The 23,570-nt window shown below is 36.7% G+C and overlaps 1 protein-coding gene across 6 annotated transcripts in view; it reads left to right on the forward strand.

Annotated features, from left to right (window-relative positions):
• The window catches only part of DGKI (diacylglycerol kinase iota), a 592,236-nt gene that overhangs the window by 513,630 nt on the left and 55,036 nt on the right, over positions 1-23,570 (forward strand). For all 6 annotated transcript variants that reach the window (XM_074193600.1, XM_074193597.1, XM_074193602.1 and 3 more), the window contains one exon: positions 15,065-15,090. In XM_074193600.1, coding sequence (XP_074049701.1) covers positions 15,065-15,090 — 26 coding nt within the window. The remainder of the gene's footprint in view (positions 1-15,064; positions 15,091-23,570) is intronic.

Raw genomic sequence — 23,570 nt, forward strand, 5'->3', positions numbered from 1 at the left:
CTTATTTTTGGGAGAGTAAGGAAGCAAATACTATTAAATCAAACAGTAAATCTTGAGAAGTAAAATGTATGAATATTAAAAGGATAGAAGTGGAATAGGTTGGGAAGGGTTTTGAACAACTGACAATGGATTTCATATCTCATTCTGAAGGCAATAGGGAGTCACTGAAGCTTATTGAGTAGTAGGGTTGATATGGTAAGACCTAGTCTTTAGGAAAATCACTTTGGTGGCAGAACAGCAGATGATCTGAAGTGAGGCATGACTTATTGTTGGATTCTAGCTTTTAATCCATTCTGCTATCTATTTCCATTTTAGAGTGAGTTCATGCCACTGACATTCCCAGTTCTGATCACTAATTGTGCATTCCCTTCCATACTATTTATTTCTGTTTAGCCTTCTGTCTCTCTGTGTTTTAATTTTCTCTCCTCTAAAGTCTGTTTTGCTTTTGCCACTGCCTTCTTTTTATCTATCCCCACCTTTTATCAACTCCCATTTCTCTTTATTGTTTCTTGAAACTAGCTTCCACTTGAAAAATTATAGTTTTTAAATAATTGTTTTCTTCAATGAGCTTTTATATCTCTTTTTCCATTTGGCCAATTCTGTTTTTTAAGGAGTTATTTTCATCAGCCAAATTTTATACCTCATTTTCATTTTGGGTGTGGAGGTGAAAAGGTTGAATATCTTTTATTATATCTTCTTTTCCAAAAAAATGTGAAAATCACATGAATGGTCCAACTGGAAAAAAAGCATACAAAGTACAAAGGGAAACAATGAGGTGTTTAACTTCTATATTTATAGGGCAGTATAAGTATACAAGATACTACAAAATATCTAAATGTTCTTGCTTATTTTGACTATATAAATATGGAGATATAGATTTCATAGATAAATATTGTTTGTTTCTAAAGATGAGAAATATAAAAGCAGACACATATACATTATTTACTACACAGTTTATGAGAAAACTGCACAATACTGTGATTATAGACTATATTGATATCCATCTGAGAAGGGTTATGTACCTCATGGAAGGTCAGAGTAAGACTCCATATGACCCCAATGGATGACATGGGATTTGGGTAAAGGACTGGTTATCGTTTCCCTCAATCTATTTTTTCCCTTCCTACATATTCTTTGGAGCTAGGAAAATGTAGGTCGATCATAATTAATTAGAATGGGGGTGGCTAGGTGGCATAGTTGATAGAGCACTGACCCTGGAGTCAGGAGTACCTGAGTTCAAATGTGGCCTCAGACACTTAATAATTACCTAGTTGTGTGACCTCGGGCAAGCCACTTAACCCCATTTGCCTTGCAAAAAAAAGACCTAAAAATTAATTAGAATGAGGTAGGAATATTGGAGAGCACATCCTAGAGGAAAGAGATGTATTTGGCTAGTAGAAATGCATGTGAATATTGTTTTGTTTTAGGAGGATGATGAAAGGAAGAGAGAAGTCATCTGAGTTTCCGCAACACACCGGCTAGTTCACCCCATTTGATCTTCTTGGTCTTCCTCCTGTACTTAGGCTCCAGGCTGGCTTACATTAGTGATGGCTCTAGTTTTTTGCTTACACCCTGGATATTTTGATGGGGATTTCCTCCACCTTTTCCTGATCTTTATCCATTTTTCAGCTTTTATTGCAGTGGCAACTCCAGGGATATCCACACAGTAAGTACAACACCCAACAGTAGATGTTGGAATAGGTGTAGTAGTGTTGATGATAGCATTTGTTCATGAGGAGAGACCCTAGCTTATCCCAGTGCTTCAGAGATTTCATCCATAGGGCAAGAATTCCTGGCTTTGCAGATCCTTGGGGAGAACTTAGGGGTGGTAGACTTGGAACAGTAGCATCAGGAACAACAGAAAAGGATGGGTGCTCCAACTTCATCAGCAAGGGTCAACCTGTCAGGGAAAGGACCATCATCCATGGCCCAGAAAAAATCAGTTCATCAGGTAGAAGATGAATAACTAATAGTAAGTGACTAGAATCTTGGTGAGACAGGTCAGTAGGCACATGAATGGGATTGGGTATCACAGAAGGACTCAAAAGATGTTGAATAAGAAATGGCATGAGACCATCTGGAGTGAATTTTGTAAAGTATTTCTGGGGCTAGCTAATGGATCCTGGATGGAAGTGGTTGTACTACAAATGTTGAAGCCCAAGGTTAAAGGGTAAACTCTCTCAAGGCTGTTCAAACAAAAGCCAATTAGAGGGGTGATTACAGAAATAAGTATGGAGATCATCATAAAAGTCATCCCATCTCCAACAAGAATTGTGAGATAGACTGTCATCTAGGTAAAAGTAAAGGGGAAATCTGTATTGACAGTCTTCTTAACCACTGCAGCAAATTATCCCTGAAGCACAGAGATAGGGACTTTGAAAAGCAAGTGCACAGGACAGTCAAGGAGAAGGTTAGAAGAATGAATCCAATATCCAGATAGGAGAAGGTGATATCCACAAAAATGTATTTGTATTTTGAAATGTTCTCTTCATACGCTGGGTTCATAATGTTCTAGGTTATGTTCTCTTTGCTCTAGCAGAAACTGGGACACACAACTTTCTGGTGTGGGAAGGATAACTTTGCTTAAAGCTACATTTTTTAAAGTTTTGCACTGTATTAATCAGTCTTCTCTTTTTTACTGCCTCATTCCCTGTAGTAATTTCATTTATGACTTTTTGGTCCAGCAACATGATGAGTTCTTTGAAGGAATCTGTGATGACTTTTACATCTCTACTCTTCATATTAAAAGATTTCACTATGACTTTGGTGAAGTGTTATGATCACCTTGACAGGCAGGCAGCCACACCAGCACTAACAATGTTTTTAAAAAATCATGGACCCCCCCCCCCCAGCAAACAATCCATCTAAATTCATCTCTGTCTCTAGCCTACATAAAGCCACCATTTTATTGATGACTAAAGTCCCATATTGACTCACATGATATTGGAAATTGAAACTTTTACTGTCAAGAGTGAAGAGGATACTAGGATAGTGATGATGGATGTGGATGTGCTGAAACTCTGCACCATGACAGGCATCAGTATGCCAATCACCAAACTAACCATAGAATTGCATAAACACTGAAGCATCACAGAAATTCTCCTTAGCCCTTTTTCCTCTAGACAGCTAGAAAAAAACCTGCTGAAAATGTCAAAAGAGCAGATAAAAAAATTGGAGAAAGCCCAAAAGGAAAATCATTTTTAGGAACTCTTAGAAGACAGCAGTTATTTTCCTTAGAATATCTCCCTCTGACTACTTGATCTACTGACTACTTTTGTATTATAAGGATTCCTTTACCTTTTCTAGCCATAATAGATTGTTGGGTGGTGGCCTCTTTGAGGTGCTTATTAGACTCAGATGGGAGTTTTCCATTTCTGGCCAAGTTGACATCTGTGCAGTGATTCCTAACCATGCTTCTCAGGTAAAACAGAGCAGAGAAGAGTAGTACAACAGCCAAGTGGAAACTTTCCACTGGCTCTCAACTCTGAATTCCCAAAGTCCCTTCTTATTCCACTTACAAGCCTGTCCTGAAAGTTGTAGATACAATTTTAATTCCAATGACAATGCTAGAGGCTCTGGGTGCTTTGTGGCCACAGCTTAGTTTCTTTCCACACCCCCAAAAGTTCCTTTTAAAGAATGGATGTGACTACCAGTATCTTTGCTTGTACCTTTTTTCCATTTGGCAAATTCTGTATTTTTAAGGAATTATTTTCTTCAGAATTTTTTGCATCTCTTTCATACCCAGCTGTTAATTGTCTTTTCATCATTTTCTCCTTGGCTTATTTTTTTTACTTAATTTTTCCTCAGTCACTTATTTGATTTTGAAATTATTTTTAGGCCTTCCAGTAATTTCCTGTGTCCAATTATCTTTTTTTTTCCTTTGAGGTTTTCCTTATAGTTGCTTTAACATCATCATCTTCTACTGATTTTAATCTTCTCTATTACTATAGTGGCTTTTTCTAGTCAAGTTCTTTTTTGTTGTTTGCCCATTTTCTCCCCTATTTCTTGATCTGGAAATTTATGTTAATAGTAGACTCTTCCTGGCATGTGTGGCGTGGAGTACATTATTGGAGGAACATAGTATTAAGCTTCAGGCTTTTTCACACTACTGTTTTCAGAGCTAGTTCTGAGGTTTTGAAAGTTTTTGGTGCTTTCAAGGTGTTGTGATCTGGGGCGAGGCATGGGCATTGCTTTACTAGCTTACACTCTGTATTTTCCCAAGGAAAGGTCCTTGATTCCTTTTTCCCTTGGGGTTGCAAATGACACTGCTTCTCAGGGTTCCCACTGCCTCTTGACCAAAAGAGTTTCTCTCTGCTCTTAAACTATTTTCCAGAAGTGGTTCTATCCAGTGGAGCTGTCGAACACCATTTCATCCTGCATCTAGTGCTGCACCCTGTAATCTCTTCTTTTTGACTAGTTGTCATATCCCCTTACTATGATCAACTTGAGAACTCTGAAAGCTGCTGCTGCTTGTCAGGATAATGTAAAGCAGCAGTCTCCACCCCTTTGTCACAGATTTGTTTTCCCCCTGACAACCTAAATATGTTGAGCCTGGAATAATGTCAAGTTCTGACATTCTCTTGACTCTTGCACTCTGAAAATTCAATTTGAGGTGTTATTTTAAATTATTTAGAGGGGAATATTAGGATAACTTGATTGAGTGCTTTAATTACTCTTCCATCTTGCTTGCTCCCCCCAAATCCCCCCACTTTCTATTTTCAAATAGGGAAGGGAGATGGATTTTCTTGATATTACTTCAGAATGAAACATTATTATCATAGTGATGTAGATTTTAATTCCATTTTAAAAGAATTTCCACGGGGGCGGAGCCAAGATGGCAACAAGAGAGGATCATCTCTTAGGTGCTCTCTCATACAACTTCTAAACTAAGGACTCTAACTAAATTTTCGAGAGACAGAACCCACAGAGGGACCCAGTGAGGCAGTTCTCTCATGGTAACCTGGAAAAGAGCAGAAAGGCTTTGCTCCCTGGGGTTGGAGAGGTGGCCCACCAGAGGGGTGGCCTGCCAGAGCGAAAGAACTTCAGCCTCCCGGAGGCAGCCCCAGGGTGCTGGGAGCCATGGCTCACAGCAGCGGGGGAATCTCCTGACTTGCACCCCGGGGAGCAGCAGGCACAAATTGGGGAAACAACGGGGCACACAGTGAGCAGCTTGGCCAAGGCAGTTCAGATCCAGGAAACAGAAGCAATCAGAGCCAATAAGCAGGAGCCCCCAGGGCATGAGCCCATTGAACCTAGGGAGGGGAGTGAAGAGAAACTGCCAGGCTCTGTCCTCTGTCCCTGGAACAGGACTCTGGGGTTCTGACCACATTAAGATCCTGATCATAGTCTAGGCCCCCTATAGAACAGCAGGCCCCCCTCACCTCAGCCTCGTGGCAGAGGTGGGGCGCGTATGGTCATTCACAGACCAGGAGGGAGGACAGAGCCTCACACACTGAGACCCTTGTGGGAGTATCCCACAAGGAAGCACCCCCCAAAACAGGCTTAGGCTGGGAAAATGAGCAAGCAGAGAAAAAAAAGAGGAACACCATTGAGAAATATTTTGTATATGAGCCCAAGAAGGATCAAAACACTCAGTCTGAAGATGAGGAAGCACAAGCTCCTGCATCTAAAGACTCCAAGAAAAACAGAAATTGGGCTCAGGCTATGACAGAGCTCAAAAAAGACTTTGAAAATCAAATGAGGGAGTTAGAAGAAAAACTGGGAAAAGAAATGAGAGAGATGCAGGAAAAATATGAAAATGAAGTCAGCAGCTTAGTCAAGGAAATCCAAAAAATGCTGAAGAAAACAGCATGCTAAAAACCAGCTTCGGTCAAATGGATAAAACAGTTCAAAAAGTTATTGAGGAGAAGAATGCTTTAAAAAGCAGAATTGGCCAGATGGAAAAAGAGATAAGAAAGCTCTCTGAGGAAAACAAATCCTTCAGACAAAGCACAGAACTCAGGGAAATTGCTGAATTTGCAAGAAATCAGGACTCAATACTTCAAAACCAAAAGAATGAAAAATTAGAAGAAAATATAGAACATCTCATTGAAAAAAACAACTGATATGGAAAACAGATTTAGGAAAGATAATTTAAAAATTATCGGGATACCTAAAAGTCTTGATCAGGAAAAGAGCCTTGACATCATTTTCAAAGAATTAGTACAGGAAAATTGCCCTGATATCCTAGAAGCATGGGGCAAAATAGAAATGGAGAGAATCCACTGATTCCCCTGAGAAAGAGATCCCAAAAACCAACCCCCAGGAATATTATAGCCAAGCTCCAGAACTCCCAAGGCAAAGAGAAAATATTACAAGCCTCCAGAAGGACAGAATTCAAATATCATCGAACTGCAGTCAGGATCACACAGGACTTAGCAGCAACTACATTAAAAGCTCGTAGGGCTTGGAATATAATATACTGGAAGGCAAAAGAGCTTAGAATGCAACTGAGAATTAACTACCCAGCAAAACTGAATGTCCTCTTCAGGGAAAAAGATGGACTTTCAATGAACCAGGGGAATTTCAAATTCCTGTTGGAATGGCCAAAGCTGAACAGAAGGTTTGATATTCAAATACAGGACTCAGGTGAAGCATGGAGATTGGAGGAGAAGGGGAAAATATGAGGGACTTAATGATGATGAACTGTATGTATTCCTGCATAGAAAAATGACACTGATAATACTCATATGAACCTTCTCAGTTAATAGAGCAGGTAGAAGGAGCTTTTATAGATGAAGCACAGGAGAAAGCTGAATTTGAAGATAAAATATGGTGTAAAAATGGAGTCAATAGAATAAAGGGAAATGTAATGGGAGAAAGAAAAAGGAGAGGGGGAATAGGTCAAGATATTTCATATAATAATATTTTTCTTTATTACAGTGAGCTATTGCAATGATATGGAAGGGGGGAAGGCAAGGGGGAATGAGGGAATCTTCCCTCTCATCAGAGGTGGCTAGGAGAGGAAACAGCATATATACTCAATGGAGTATAGACATCTGGAGTAAGAAGTGGGGGGACAGGGGGAAGGGGGGATGTGAGTGATGGAGGAGAGGATGGACCATGGGGGGAGAGTGGTCAGATATAACACATTTTCTTTTTTGCTTCTTGCAAGGGGCTGGGATTGGATGGCCTGTCTGGGACCATAGGGCCAGGTGGATGCTGGGCTTAAGGGGTGGTATGGGGGCACGGGGCCTCTTGGCCCCAGGGCCAGGGATCTATCTGCTGAGCCATTCAGCTACCCTACAGCAGAGTCAGAGTGAAAGGAGAGAGAAAATATAGTACATGGTAGTGGAGAAATATGAAAGGAGGGAGTTGTGATCAGCAATGGCAATGGGAGAAAAATATGAAAGTAACTTTTGCAATGGACTTATAAAGAATGTGATCTACCTGCAACAGAGTTGGTAGTGTTGGAACAAAGACTGAAGCACATTTTTTATTATTATTATTTTTGGGGGGGTACAGGGCAAATGGGGCTGGGTGGCCTGCCTGGGGCCACATAGTAGGGTGATCATTGGGTGTCTGAGGCCTGATTTGGACCTGAGTGCTCCTGGCTCAAGGGCCAATGCTCTGTCTGCCACCCAGCTGCACCTACTATTATTACTATTTTATTTTATTTTAGGTCTTTCCCCCCCCCCTTTTTTTGCTTTTTGCAGGGCAGTGGGTTTGGGGTGGCTTGCATGTCACGCAGCTCGGTGATTGTTGGGTGCACGGGGCCAGATATGGGCTTGGGTGCTCCCGGCTCCAGGGCTGCTGCTCCGTCCACTGTGCCACCTGGCCATACCTACAGTTATTACTGTTATTTTTTTATTTTAATTTTTTTCTCTCCCCTTTACTTTATCACTCAAGTGAGTCTATATTTTTTGGGGGGAGGGGGGATTTTGTTTACTCTTAAATAAGAATATTTTATTAATGCATAAAAAAATTATTTGTAAAAAATGAGAATAAATAAATATTAAATATAAAATCCCCCCCAAAAAGAATTTCCATTTTGTACACCAAATCTTATTTCATTTTGTAACAATTCATGTAAATCATGCTAAGGTTCTCTTAATTCTTCATATTTGTCATTCCGTATATTATATTTTATTCCATTAAATGTCTAGAATCTTTCCATGTATATTTGGCAGCCCCAAAGGACATATAAAAATAGATTCATTTGCTGCATTTGGTCATTCCTAAATTTGTGATCATGCAGTTTGTTTCCAGTTCTCTAACACAATAAAGATGGCATTTTTTGGATATATCATAGTAGGTTAAACTTTCTCTTCTGTCTTTGACCTCCTTGGGATATGCCTAATGGTTGAATCTCTAAGTCTACAGGTGTAGTAGCTTGCCTTCAATTATCCACTGTGAAGAATCACACTTTTGACCCAGGAATGCAGATGTAAAAGAAAATAGAGGTTTATTAAAAGAAGTTACAGTATATAAGAAAGTGATAGGAAAGTTAAGAAGAGTTTAAGGAAAAAGACCATGTGGATTGCTGATTCATCTTGGCAGGTCATCTGGTAGGCTCAGCTGAAGTCGAGAGAGAGAGAGAGAGAGAGAGAGAGAGAGAGAGAGAGAGAGAGAGAGAGAGAGAGAAGGCAACCATGAGGCTTGGGTTAACTAGGCCTCATGGTGAAGCCCATGGAGCTCCACATGGTTTAAGTAAGAGCCAGAGGAAAAGCTCATCCTTCTGGATGGGAGGCCAGAAGAAGCAAGAAAGTTAAAGAAATGGTGCTTCCTGTTAAAAACCCCCCATTGTAGGCTAGACAGAGGGTGGTGCTTGGGAGTCATCTTTTACACCTGGGAGCATGTAACTTCCAATAACAAGCTACATGCTGGTCCTTCCTGTCACAAGGTATTTAATGTCCAATTTTAACACATCATTTCCTACCCACCCAAGTGTATAGGCCAAGGTTAGGTGAAGGTGGGGAAATGGGGGGTAAGATACAAACAAAAGGGTTAAGGGGAGACAGGGTAAAATCAACAGTGTCCAAGGGAGGCAGAAGGGAACCTCCACCCATATGGCAGATTTTGTTTCTGCTAATTCACAATTCTCTACATCATAGGCATGCTCATTTCATTTACTTTCTTACTAAGATTTCAAATTGCTTAACAGAATAGTTGGTTCATTTTACAACTTCACTAATAATGCATTGATGTTCTTATCTTTCCACACTCCAACATGGAATATTTCTATTTTTTTGACCTCTACCAATTTCCAGAATATCTATTTCATATTTGCCATTATTTCTACCTTCCTCTAGATTCTATTTTCAATCTTGACTTAGTGTCTGTGTATAGAAAGAGGAGGATGTCTCTATTCTGCTTGTGAATTTTTACAAATATGTAGGATTAGCTCATAAACTTTTACCCTCAGTTATAATAACTGCTCTAAAAGGAATGGGTTTACTAAAATTTTGCACTTGATGTGTCTGTTCCAAAGAAGAATGTTGATCCCTGGTATAGTACCTTCTTGGCTCTTTTCCTAACAGTGTCTTTTCTAAGTTCATTTTGGGTTGTACTTTAGAATGACCATTTCACCCGATTTTATTTTTCTATTCCTAGAGTATGATACTATAGAATGATTCTGAAGAAGAAAAAGATGAACTATGGGCATGATCTGCAGAGGTCATTTAGTTCATTCCTAGGCTCCAGGCAAGATAACACCTAAACTTGAATAAATATATGAATATTTGTCCTCTTCGTTAAAATCTCCAAGGATGGATATTGTATAGAAACTCTCTTGTAACAAAGCTGAGAGAACCGTGCTAAATTATGCAGCTTCTAAATTTTCTTGGATTAAAACTAAACACAGGGAAAAAATATTAAATTCAGAAAAACCAGAAATCCAGAAAAGCTGAGATTTTTTTTCTAAAAAGTGGAATAGTTTTATTCTAGTAACAGGAATTCTTTCAGAACAGATTTAGAGCTTGGCTATCACTAAAGAGAAGCATGTATCACAAATAAAACTAATGGCAAGGCATTACACTTCAGACTGTGGTCTGAAATAGTAACCAGTCTGCTTTAAATAGTCACAATGCCAACTGTTTCAGTGCCAGGTTTATTGATTTTTTTCAAAGCTATGTTACAAAGAAGCACAGCCCTTCTCCTGGGGCTTTTGTCTTCATGAATAATGTGCCTATTTGGCTGAATAGATTCAGAATGTGCTGGTAGGAAGCTAGGTGATTTCTCTGTCCTCAGGCCCTAAGAAGCAATCAATATATTGTGACACCTCTTCCTCCCCCCCTCTTTGCTTTCAAAAGTTAAAAATTGAGTCCTGGTTCTATAGATCAAATGAAATTGTGTTTAAAAATCCTATATAAATGCCAGCTATTATTATTGTAATAGTAGTGAGGTCTGGGTCTTGTCAAACTGCAAAAGGGACCCTGGGGCACCTAGCTATTAATCACTCTACCCTCTTATTTCCCCAAGCTCTTTAGCTAAGAATATGTATCTTTTATGATTAAAGACTCATTTGGCTTTGCTTCCACATATAGCACATGACTTTTCCTTTTCCCAGGCCCAGGATGTTACTTTAGTCATTCATTCCACTTCACGTTTAGAATGAGTCCCAATTTAATTAGATTGGATAAAAGCATAGTAAAATTTAAAACAATAGAGAAGCATATTACAAATTACTACCTTCTTGCTATTTCCACCTCCCTTCCCCAACCCTCACAATGGAGTCCTTCCTCTTAAAGAGATTATTATTGTCCACATTTTTTACTTCACTGTGGTGTGCTTCCTCCAACCCCATGAATGGAATTAACTTTCCTGTATCTCATTCCCTAAGTACCCAATCTTTGCAAGAACTAACATGATAAGGGTGTATTGAGAAGAGCACTATATTTATAATCAGAGAATCCTATTGACTATTGTCTAAGTTGCTGATTCACTGTGTTATTTAAAATCTTTATCCTTTAGTTTCTTCATCTATAAAATGAGGAGTTCTCTAAGGTCTCTTGTAATTCTATATCATTTGACCTATGATAAATGATAAATTAATTCTCACTAAGAAGGCACTGATGTAAAGTAGGTAAAGAGGGAGGAAGGGCTCAACAATCCTGGCTATTGCTCAGTTCCTCCTAACCTGAGTTTTTACCTCACAGACAGATGCTCCCCCTTGGATTTCTCCTTAATCTTCTCCTACCTCTTCCCTCTCTGTTATCCATTTTCTTCTTCAAAGCCCCTACTTAACTATTTAGTGATTCAATTTCTGTTCCCTACCAAAAACTAACAACCTTTTCTCCCATCTAGTGAGTTTATTTGAACTTTGGAAAGATACCTGTTTGTCTTAAATGGGTATGTGAGTATATCAAGATTTGGGAGGTTTAGTAATGAAGGGATGGGAGAGAAATCAAAAGTGATTCAGAAACAATCTAGCTATCACTTAGATGTGGACCAAAAAGTTGCATCTGTCCAAATGGTAGACCTGATAGACAGATCAGTATATTATAGATCAATATAAATTTAATATTATTTTATTACTGCTTTCTCTTAAGGTTCCCTATATTAATTTAGGTATAGGTTTCAAACAGAACATAGAAAAGCTTTAGATAATGCTCAGTAATTGCTTTGCAAAGGAGACTGACCTGCATTTTTGTGTGCTGTATTCCTTTTATATGCATTGTCTTATTACAGAGTAATGAAACTGAATCTGTAGACCATAAATGAAAATAAGCCTCATTATTTAAAGTTAAATTGACCAATAAATTGTTGTTTTATGTTGAGCCAATAGTTGTCTATGACCATCAGGTCTTTTGTTGCAGTGATTGTATGAAACAATTCTAGCCTTCTACTTTTAAAGTTGACTTTTTTCCCCAAAGGAATACTAAAGTCCCAGAGTTGGAATATATACTTTAGGAATTTTTATTGCAAATGGAATTTTTTCTTTTATATACCCAACAGAGCTTTAATTTTGAAAGACTGTAGAATGAGGATAGGTAGAAAGTCAGAGAACTGAGTTTTTACCCTACTGTTAGTCCCAAATATCAAGGTTTTTTTCAAAGCCAAACTTACTAGTTAAAGAATGAGAATCAAAGATCAGAAAGAATTAAAAAAGCATTATTGAAAGTCAAGATACGCTACATTTTCTCATTTCTTTTTTCCCTAACTTTTGTTAAAATTTAGTCTTTTGACTATTCAAAATTACTATGAACCCCTTCCAATTTCATTTATAATTTCAAGAATTCAAGACTGAATAAAACCAGGAGAGAAAGACAGCACTATAGGTAAAAACAGGGAAATCAGGAGTCAGATTTTAGGGAAAGAGTATGAGCTCAAAATTAGATATATTATATTTGGGTTAACAGTGGATCAGCCAAGTAGATATTTTCTTTAAGCAGTTAGAAATGTGGAACTAAAATTTGGGAGAGATGTCACAGCTGAAAATCACTCTAGTAGAGTTTATAAAAGGAGCTGTGGTGGATGAGTTTTCCAAGAAAAAGTGTAGAGAAAGAAGAAAAGAGGGTTAAAGACTAGACCTTCTGTTCCTTACTTTCCTTTTCTATAAAAATAAACTGGATTCAATGGCTTCTAAGGTTTCTTTCAATTCTAAATCCATTATTCTGTGATCCTATGGGATAATCACTCTTAGGGGATAGGACAAATTAAAAAAAAGTGGTGAAACTTCATTGATTCCTCATCTGTTCAATTGGAGAATATTTGGTGGTAGAATCCAAATTTTAACTTTTCTGAGAACTTTATTCTATTTTTAAATTCTGTAGCTGATCTCTCTCATGCTCCAAATCCCATGTAATCTCTTCAATGTGCATTTGTAATAATGGTGCCTGATTCACAGTCCTTGTTAGTCTCATCCATGTGTCATCCATTTTTTGTTAAAGGTAAAATGCAGAGTGAGGGTTGAAGCATTGCATCTGGGTCCACATTCCACCAGTCACAAGAGTGTGGAAGACATTCAACATAGAAACACGTCATAGTATTTGCCAAAACTCTGAAATTGATAGTTCTCTCCTAGTTGCTAGATACAGACCAGAATACATCCCTCTGAGACATTAAAGGGACCATCTGGCATTTTTCAGACTGAATGATAATCTTTTGCTTTTAATTTTACACAGGAAAAAAAAACTCTGCCCTAGTGCTTCCTTCTTTACTAGAATAATTTGAGCCATGCATTTGATTTTTCTTATTTATAACCTTTGTGAGAATTGGTCACAGATCCTTCATTAATTCACTAATTTGTATGTACCATATAGAGTGATACATAGAAAGATACATCTTTGAGCTCAGTTTTGAAATCATGAAATCATCCTTGAAATAGTGCTGCTTTAGCTTGAAAAATTAAACCACTCTTAAATATATCTCTCTTTAAGAAGCATGAGTGGATAGGTTTGCAGAAAAGAACAGACTACACTTTCAAGAATGAAGACAACACTTTTCAAGATCTCTTCAATCTTCACATTGCAGAGGAAGTATCAGGAAGAAGAAAGTTTTGAAATGTTCAGTGCCCTGTGTAGCTTAAGGAACCAAATCTCTTCTTTTATCTCTCTTTGTTTTTCATCTATTATTATTATTCTTAAAATACTCTTCACTTTCCAGGTCTTTTCACTGTTATAACAGATACTTTCTGGGATATTTTTGTTGCTTAAGCAACTTTAAGATGAGTACTTCGTGTCAAGAAGTAATTAATTAAAATTAGAGTATAAGTGAATATAATATATATTATTTGTTATGAAAATATATAACAGCATAATAACAAATAATAAGAAAAAATAAAAAATCAATTAATTGAAATTAAAATTAAAAGTATAATAAGAGTATAAATAAAGGTAGGAATTGGAAGTGAAAGCAGTTTTTTCTTGGACATAAGAATAGGGTTGGAGATGGAGAAATCTCTAACCCTAGTCCTTTTAGAGCAATGAATATCCAGGCTAAGAAAAAGAGGTGGAAGGCAGAGTCAAATGCCTTTCCCTTATTTCTGTTGCCTGTTTCTCAGTAGGCCTGCCCTGATTTCTCCTAGCCTATGGACTTTTTAGCCAGCATATAACTTTCACAGCTGAGAACTAAGTGTAGCTTCTCAGGAGTCTAGAGAATAGATTAAGTAACTTCTCCAGGTTCCTTCCAAATCTTTGGTGCTATGAACTATCTTTCCTATAAGAGACTGTATGGTATGGTAGCATGACAGTAGACTTGTGGTATAGGTGCTAGTTCTTAGAATTCATGTGACTCTCAGCAATTCACTTTACCTAGACCTCTGTTTTTTTCCATCTTAAAAATGGGAGTAATTAGACCTGCATTACCCCTCCCCATGGGATGGACACCTTACAAAATTTCAGTGCCTCTAGGAATAATATTCTACATACATTTTTGTTTAAATAGATTAAACAATATTTTGACTTCTGATTTCATTGGTATGAAGAACTCATGCTATAGATATTTCTATCACTGATCCATAGCCCTTTAGTGTCAGGAGTCCTAGATTTAAAGCTGAATGACTATCTAATTCAACCTCCTCATTGTAGGGATTAAGAAACTGAAGCCCAGAGATGTTAAGTAGTTTGTCCAAGGACACAAAAATATTCAACATTAGATATGGGATTTGAACCTTTTCTATTTCTACTCAATTCTCTTTCCACTGTTGCCTGGATCATTGAAAGTCATATTGCCTTGAGACAGATCTTGAATCTAGGTCTTCCCATTCTCTGTTCACTCTACCACGTTATCTCCATATGATTTAAAACTTCTTCCAACTCCTTACAGTATGTGAGCTGTTCTCTAAATGGCTCTCTGATTTTATGGTTATGAGCATGAGATTGGGTTGGATATAATAGTGAATCTTCTGTAGTTCCCACCCTCCCAAACTGTTATTCCCTTGTCTTTTCTTCCTCCAGAAAGGTTCACTGATTCTCCTTCTCCCTCCTAACCCCAAGTAGATCATAGGGACTACAATGTCTGGGAACAACCCAGAAGTAAAAATTCATATTCCTGTTGGGAATCCTACTATATATTCTTGACTACAAAATAAAAACAAAATGCAAATGTTACCAATACTGTATTATGTTTATTGTTATCACTATTAGCTATGAAAAATTTATCAAACTTTGTTATCTCCTTCTAGGTCACCAGTCTCTTCAGAAGATCAAGGTAAGAATCTCTATTTAATTAATGTTTATGGAGGATATGTTTATGTAGCAGATCACTTTGGATCTCCACTACTAGAAGCAGACTATTATTAGAATGGCTAATCCCTATTTTATTAAATTTATTTTGCTTAGTAAAATGACCAAAATAAGTTTTTTTCTTCTTCTTCTTCTTACTTTATGTATACCAAAGCCCTGTGTGACCTTTGGCAAGAAACTGAAACTCTTAACTTAGTTTTCCTCATCTATCAAGGTAAAACCTATTGCAGGAAAGGCTGAGGATCTCCAAGGTCTTTACTGGCTCTTATGTTTTGGGATTTATGAAGTGTCTCATTCTAGAACATTAGTATCCAATTGATGGAAAGAATCCCAGATGAGAAATGTTTATAATGTTTGGATGATGAACTAAACTGTTTTGAAAAATAGGTCTAATTTTTTTGTTAGGTTGAATAGTAGTTCCAAAAATATGAACTGGAAGATGGTTTTTGTTCCAAAAGAAATTAGGCAACAAATAGTTTGTTAGCAAAACTACCAGAAAATCCAGAATATTTTTGGAGGGATCTTCCTCCACTGGGAATTTGAAGTCATAGGGCTCATCTGAGAATTAGACTATATCTACAATGGTAAAATATAGTCTTGTTTAGGAAGATCATCAACTAGCAGTTGGCATAAAGTGGAAATGAAGTTGATCTGAAGGTTGTACTTTTCTAAGTATATTAAAAAGGTTGGTCTCTATACAAAATTGGGGAGTTAATCATGTCATTGCCTTCTTCCCACTTTCTGTGTAGGTGTTCACCCTATTTAGTAAGACTCTCAAGTGCCCCTTGCATTCATGGTTTCTCAAGGCCTAGATCTTTCCATGTGCTGGGGACATTTACCCCTTCAAAGTTTTATTAAATTTCTAGAATCTTAGAATCACATAAGTTTCAGTTCTATTTTCTTGGGGTACCACTTTCCTTTTAAGAATTTGGAATAAGGAGTGCCTGAGTTCAAATGTGGCCTCAGACACTTAACAGTTACCTAGCTGTAGGAACTTGGGCAAGCCATTTAACCCCATTGTCTCACACACACACACAAAAAGAGTTCTTAAAAATTTTTTTGTGAGTCACAGACTTCTTATCCAGTCTTGGAACACCTATGAACCTCTTCTCAACTAAAATCAAGTCAATAAGCAGGTTTTTTTCTGCTAGCCACTGTTCTAAATACTTGGGATATAAAGAATATCAAAATAAAAATTCCTGCTCTTAATGAGTTCACATTCTAATTGGAATATTATTATTATGCCCTCCCTTAAATCTAACTGGTTTTTTTTTGCAAGGCAACGGGGTTAAATGACTTGCCCAAGGTCTCACAGCTAGGTAATTATTTAAGTGTCTGAGGTCACATTTGAACTCAGGTCCTACTAAGTCCAGGCCCAGTGCTCTATCCACTGGGCCACCTAGCTGCCCCTTCAATCCAACTTTCAATAAATAGCTATGTACAAACAAAAACATATAGGCTAAATTAGTGATAATATTGGTAGGGGAGGTATTAGCCTTCCTAGAAAAATATATTAAATTTTCTGTTATATTGTATTATAGTAAATATTTTAGGAAACTTCTCAGGTTAAGTATCTTCTATTTCTGGGCTATAATATTTTAACAGCTTTCTATTAAATTACTCTAAGGAATATATCAAATTCTAGTAATTTCAGACAGTCAAATCAATCTATTTAACAATTTGTATTAAGCACCTACTATGGGTAAGTAAAACCACTGTGCTAGAAAGTTTAAGAGATAAAAACATGTTAAAAACATCTTCCCTTAAGAGGACCATAAGCTATAAAAATCAGATTGTGTGAATTGTGAAAAACCTACCTATTCTCACCATTAAGTTAAATAAGAATTTCCATGTTTTTCTTAATTTTTTTTTCATTTTCATAAATTCTGTTATCTTAATATGAAGCTTCTTGAAGCAAGTCTATTGCATAGCTCATACTAAGCAAGGGAGAAGGGAATTTGCAGCCTGGACCATCAATGAAGGCCTTCTACAATTTGGCATTACCTTGTCTTTCTCTAATTCTCTCTGAGAATTCTACCCCAGCCAGGCCAGCTACTCTCTTCAGCCATTCTTGTCCCCACCTGTGCTATGATGTTTTTCTTGATCCTTTAAATGTTTATTCAGACTTTGTATAGGATTTTGTTTCTCACATCTTTTTCTAATACTTAGCATATAGGGTTGTATATCATTAACTAGCTATGGCCAAGTTTTATCTCTTTCCTGTGCTACTTCCATTAAGGCAGATGCAGATCTTTTCTACACTTTATAACCTCCCACCTCCTCCACACCTAGCACAGTGTTCAGGATCTGGTTGGCCCACAGTAAATATTGCTAGATTTAATTTTGCTTTGATGATAACCAGGAGAAAGATTAAACAGACCATTTGTTTTTAGCAGTATTGGTCTTCCATCATGCAATGCTAAACATATATTTAACACTCTATTGGAGTCCATTGCAGAGAATAAAAATTTAGTAGAGACCTAAAACACTTTTATTTAATATGTCTATGGGAAGACAAAGTGACCTGGCTGAAGACACCAAAATATCACCAAAAAGGAAGGCTGGATCTCAGGGGAAGGACACTATAGTAGCATCTTACCCCAACACTGGAGCAGTAGCTGAAATTCCAAATTAAAGCAGCCTGTGAATTCTGCACATTGAAGCCAAGATTGACACCCTTCATTTGGGTGAGGGGAGTGGGGATGATATTTCTAAATGGGAAATGGAAGGGCAGAGAAATGACATAATTAGAGATGTCAAGATGCTATTATGTTTCAAGTAAAGGGAATTCAGGAATTTCTTTCAAGAGAATGCACAGAGAACTTGACAAATGCTACACTAAGATCTTCCTTGTAAATTCCACAATGTTTTTTTCTCATTTAATCTTTTTTTTTAATGAAACATTTATTATGTTCCAGGCACTATATTAAATTCTAGGGACATTGATATAAGCAAACAAGATAGTCTATGTATTAAGGAGCTTTCATTCTTTTTTAAAATTTATTTTGAACTTAAGAAATAAAACTGGCATTTACATAAGATAGAATAGAGAAAAGGATAATTGCATAAGACACTGCAATCTATTATGTACAACTTGCTATTCCTTTTAAATGTTCTAAAGTTATCAAGTAATTTTCTTTTTTTTCTTTTTCTTTTTCCTTCCTCCCCCCCCCCAGGTGACTGGCATTAGGCACAAATACATACATAAAACCATTTTATACATACTACTATTTGTTAGTTTTTTTTCTGGATGCTAATAGTGTCTTCCTTTATGTGTCCTTTGGAGTTAATTTGGGTGTTTATAATTATCAAGAAGAATTTTTCACTCATTTATTTTTTAAAAAATATTGTTCTTACTGTGTAATATTCTCTTGGCTTTCAAAAAGTTCTGATTGATTTCCTACCTGTGAGGTCAAATGATGGTAGAAGTCAATAGTTATATAACTGGAAGTTTTGATCTTTAGAAGGTTCTAATTGTAGAGAATTCCTTGGAGATAGGGAAAGAAAAAAAACAACTAGGAAGAAGGAAAGAATTATCAGACAGAAGGAGAAAGTGGGACTAGGGCTTAGAAAATTTGTTAAATGGAAACAGATTAGATTCCCAGGAACCATAAGTTTATCCAGACTCCAACAAATGTATATTCAGTCAAACTTCTGAAAAGGATGTAAGCAGAGTATTCTTCACAAACTTACCCTCTCCTTCATCCAATGGAAAAAAAATAGTGAGTGGGAATTAAGAGAACCTGTGGTCAAATTCTGCCTCTTTCACTTCCTATCTAGGTAGCCTTGTGCAAGTCACTTTAACCTCCCTGTGTCTCAGTTGTACAATGAGGGGGCTGGAGTACATATCACCCAGTCTTTGATCTGTATCATCAGTGTGATGATGATCCTCCAACCTGTTTCTGTTGATACTTTAAAGTCATTTAGCAGTTCCTTTAGAACATGAGGGATCAGGTAACAACCTTATCACCAAATGTCTTCAATCTGTTACTTAGCACCTTTCCACTCTTGGAGTGAAACCATTTATCAAAATGGTGTTCAGTCACCCAAAGTTCTTTCCAAGGAATTTCTAAATCTTTGTAGGACTCCTGAGCCACAGGGTCTTGTGAGTGACTTTTGGATGAACTCTCTCTCCTTTTCCTTTCTATTCTCTTTTCACAAAACAAAATGCTAGGGTTACATTCTATGCTTTCCTAAGTATAAGGTATCCCTCTAGGACACAAAATTGCTACAGCGGAAATGCCCGAGTTTCATTCATTGCCCAAAGGACATTACAATAAAGTATATCTTGGCAGTTGCACTGCTGGGTTGCTAATTGCTATACCTGGTTTGTGTGACTTGTTGAAACACCTTCATAAAAATAACAGACTCCCCAACTACATCATTTGACTTTGAATATTTTTCATTTAATTCCATTCTCCTTTTTCAAAATGTTTTAAATAGTTAATATAAAATAATTTTATTAATCTAAAAGTTTGGTGGATACAATTTCCCTTTTCTTTTTTTCTTTGGTCTTATTTTCAACTGGTTTATGATAATTACTTGGCTATCCTATAATAGTTTGAATTTACTTCTTTAATCATATCCAATCATTTCACTTTTAGTTCTCACAATTTCTGTAATCAAGACAGCTTCTTTATATGACCAAATTATTATAGCATAATTATTAGAAAAGCATGCAATAATCTAGTTCTTTCCATTTTTTTTTAATTTCCTACATTAGATCTGGGATTTCATCAGTGTGGGGAATTCCTCATGATAAGTCTCCCTTAAACAAAGCATTTCAGCATTTGCTCTGCAGCTTCCTGCTTACAATTACCTGGAACAATGAGGTGAAATTACTTGCCCAGGGTTATATACTTCATCTGTAGGAATTTGTTTAGCCAAGGTTTTCCTGATTCAAATTTTTCATTTCACTGCCTCCCCTATTCTTTCCATTTTACAGATGAAGAACTAAAGCAGAGAGAAAGTAAATCATTCAACTCTAGGTAGACCCAGAAATAATGATAGAACTAGGATCTCTTCTTATTGTTGACTTTCTGTTATCAGCATTACCTCCATCTGAGCTACATAGTCCCTGGGCTAATTATAAGATCCTTTAGAAAATTTAATTTTAAAGATTCGATTTTAATTCTCTAAAAGTTCAAAAAATGTGACAATTTGTCATTCTGCATTTCTAAAAACACTCTCATTCACATAGAAAACCTAGATATTATAATGAGTACATGCAATATACAAAAGATTTGAGTGGGAAAAGACCTTTGCTATCAATTATACAACCTTTTCATCTTAGCATTGAAAAAGCAAAGCCTGATTTTGGGTAGAGGAAGAAGAAAGTTGGTTTCAAAGATCAGAAATGCATTTTTTTGCATGCAAAGCAAATGAGCAGTTAAAAGAAGGGAAGGAAGATGAGTCTCCAGCAATGGAAATTTTGGAATGTCAGTCTTGAATTGAGGACTTTAATGTTTCAGCATAAGACAAGATCTAATACTGGTAAAGAACTCTAGCAACGACTAATAATACTGTTAATAATCACAATAAATATGTACATAGTACTTGAAGGTTTACAAAGGGATCTATGTACATTATCTAATTTAATTCACAATAACACAGTAAGAGAAGTGTAAATTATTATTCTCACTTTGCAGATGAGGAAACAGACTCAGAGAGATAGCTTGACTTGTCCAACAATGAATTGCCTATGACAGCTGATTCCAGTTCCAGTATGCTGCTATGCCACAGGCAGCCAGATGGCACAAGAGATACAGGGCAAGACCTCAAGTCAGGAAGATCTGTATTCAAATTCCACTGAGACACTTTTTAACTGTGTGACCCTGGGCAAGTCACTCAATCCTGTTTGCCTCAGTTTTCTTATCTGTTAAATAAGCCAGAGAAGGAAATGGCAGAGTACATCATAAAGAGTTGGACACAAATGAGAAATGGCTCAACTCTTGTGACAAACTGCTTCTCCAAGAAAACAACTGTATGATTGGATTCATGATTAGGACAATATAATATACAAGGAAGAAGCATCTAGGCTCCTATTTGTAGCCTGAGAGTAATGTGGAAGAGAGGGAGGGCTCTTGAGGTTATGGTGCAATACCTGAATAACATAGATGGAATTTTTCCTGAAACAAATAGGAAAGTTCTTTTCAATATTATAAGTAATTTTGCTCTCATGTCCTTAAAAAGAACAGCCTTCTCTAACTGAGAAAATTATTTTCTTTATATACTAAGGAAATAGAAACCTGTCTAGTCTTTCAGTTTATTATTCAATGTCGGTGAAGCTTTAGGAAAACCTGTCATTCTGCCCTACTTCACCTCCCCCCCAAATTTTTTGCCCAGTAGAAAAATTCAATTTTTATATTATGTCTGAAACTTATACTCATACTCCTTGTCTAAAGATATGCTTATTAAGGATTTATGATGCTGTCATAAATTTCTTTTATATTTATCCTATTACCCCTTCATTTTAACATTTCTTTGAATTGAGGTCAGTTCATAGATGTATAGACCTAATCTCTGAGCTCTCAAGCACCCCCAAGTCTCTGGCTACTTTGATTGTTTTTCTACCTTAATCACCTGTACCAATGCCAGTGTGGCCTCAGCTTCCTTGCCATGAATCCCCTGTCACTTCCAAAATAAAAGGCATTTCATAGGCATCCTTAAATGGAGAACTGTTTCAGAAAGCACTAATGATCAGCTTGCTTTACCCCTGAGGTGTCTGAAGCAGGCATCCATCTCTTGCTGTTTCCCAGACTTGTTAGTCATAAGAATTCACTGCATGTCAAGTCACCTCAGCAACACAGTGATGTGCAAAATAAAACCATAAAACAAGCAATTTGTAACATGATAATGGGGGACACAATGATGGAGCTACTTTTAGATTTTTGTCCTGCTGCAATAACATTCGGGCTTTCAAATATACCAAACTTGGTCTAGACTATAGCCTCCTGAGTCACAAGGTCTTTGAAGTCCAGACAATAAACCAGTCTTTGATTATGAAATATCCCCTCTTCAACCCAACATCATTTCAGAAGTTTTGTATAGGAAATCAGCCTGGTATGTTGGAAAGATCAAGAATCAGGAAGTTCAGCAACTAATTTTACCTCATCCACCCACCCTGTATTACCATAGGGAATTGCCACTGTTTTCCATTATTTTTTTTCCATCCATAAGATAAATGGGTCAGATGCTCTCTAAGGCTCTACCAGCTTGAAAATTCATCCAAAGAGACATTGTCTTTAAGTGAATTCATATTAACAGCATTTGTAATAGTTTTATTTTTTGACTTTTTGCCAAGATTCACACCATCTTTTTCAAAGGCATGGGCATCCTTGAGCATTGTAAAACAATGGTTGGAAATAATTGATGAAAATCCCTGATATTTAATTAAATAATTCAGATTACCCTTATTCTCAACCATTCCCCCTCATTCTCTGCCTCCTAACCACAGACCATGATACTCTATATCTTACACTTTCATTGTTTGATTTAACATTATTTTTATCTATTTTTTCTCAAGTGAAAAATTCAATAATAATAATAATAATAAAAGAAATCTAGTTCTTATACTTAAGAAGACCAAGGAATAAGTGACTAAATTAAATTGAGTTTGATTTTTAATTTCACAACTTTCTAGACCCAATCCTTTTTCACATTCTCATATGTCTATCTCCTATCACTTTTGGTCTAAAATTTGCTATATCACTGTTTGCAGGAAATTCTTATGTATGAAACAGCACTTCTCTTCTCTTCTTTGGGATATTTTGTAGTGTTAGAATGTTATTTTCAAATGATGTTAGTTTTGCTGAATTCCATTGTTTTCCTTCTCTTTTTTTGACTCTCTTACAAGAAATGCCTCAATGGGTAGGGGAAGGATAAATTCAGAAATGAGGGTGACATCAAAACAAAATATATTCATAAAATTTAGATTATTTTAAAAGGAGTTTTACACAATGGTATTAGAGATTATTCATTAGAGCGAAAATCAGGCAATTAATAAACAAGCATTCATAAAGCTTTTGGGATGTTCAAGGCACTATACTAAGCAGCATAATGCAAAGAAAAAAGTGAAACAATTCTTTCCTTTTCATAAGGGGCTTCTATTCTAAGGCTGAGATAACTTGTATATGTGTTAAGTTCATACCAATAAACAAGTGTTAGTAGCTTAAAATTTCAGTAAGATTTTTGGATAACCATGTGATTAGATACCAAAATCCTATACAGATGCTTACTAGTTGTGTGACTCTGGGCAAGTCACTTAATCCTGTTTGCCTCAGTTTTCTCATCTGAAAAAGAACTGGAGAAGGAAATGGCAAACCATAAATATACTATACAAAATAGTTTAGGGATTGAGATACAATCAGTTGGAGAGCCAGAAAGGACTTTAGACAGAAGATAGCATTAGATCTGAATCTTGAAGAAAACTGGGGATGAATAAAC

Source organism: Macrotis lagotis, chromosome 7 (assembly GCF_037893015.1).
Source record: "Macrotis lagotis isolate mMagLag1 chromosome 7, bilby.v1.9.chrom.fasta, whole genome shotgun sequence".
Lineage (NCBI taxonomy): Eukaryota > Metazoa > Chordata > Mammalia > Peramelemorphia > Peramelidae > Macrotis > Macrotis lagotis.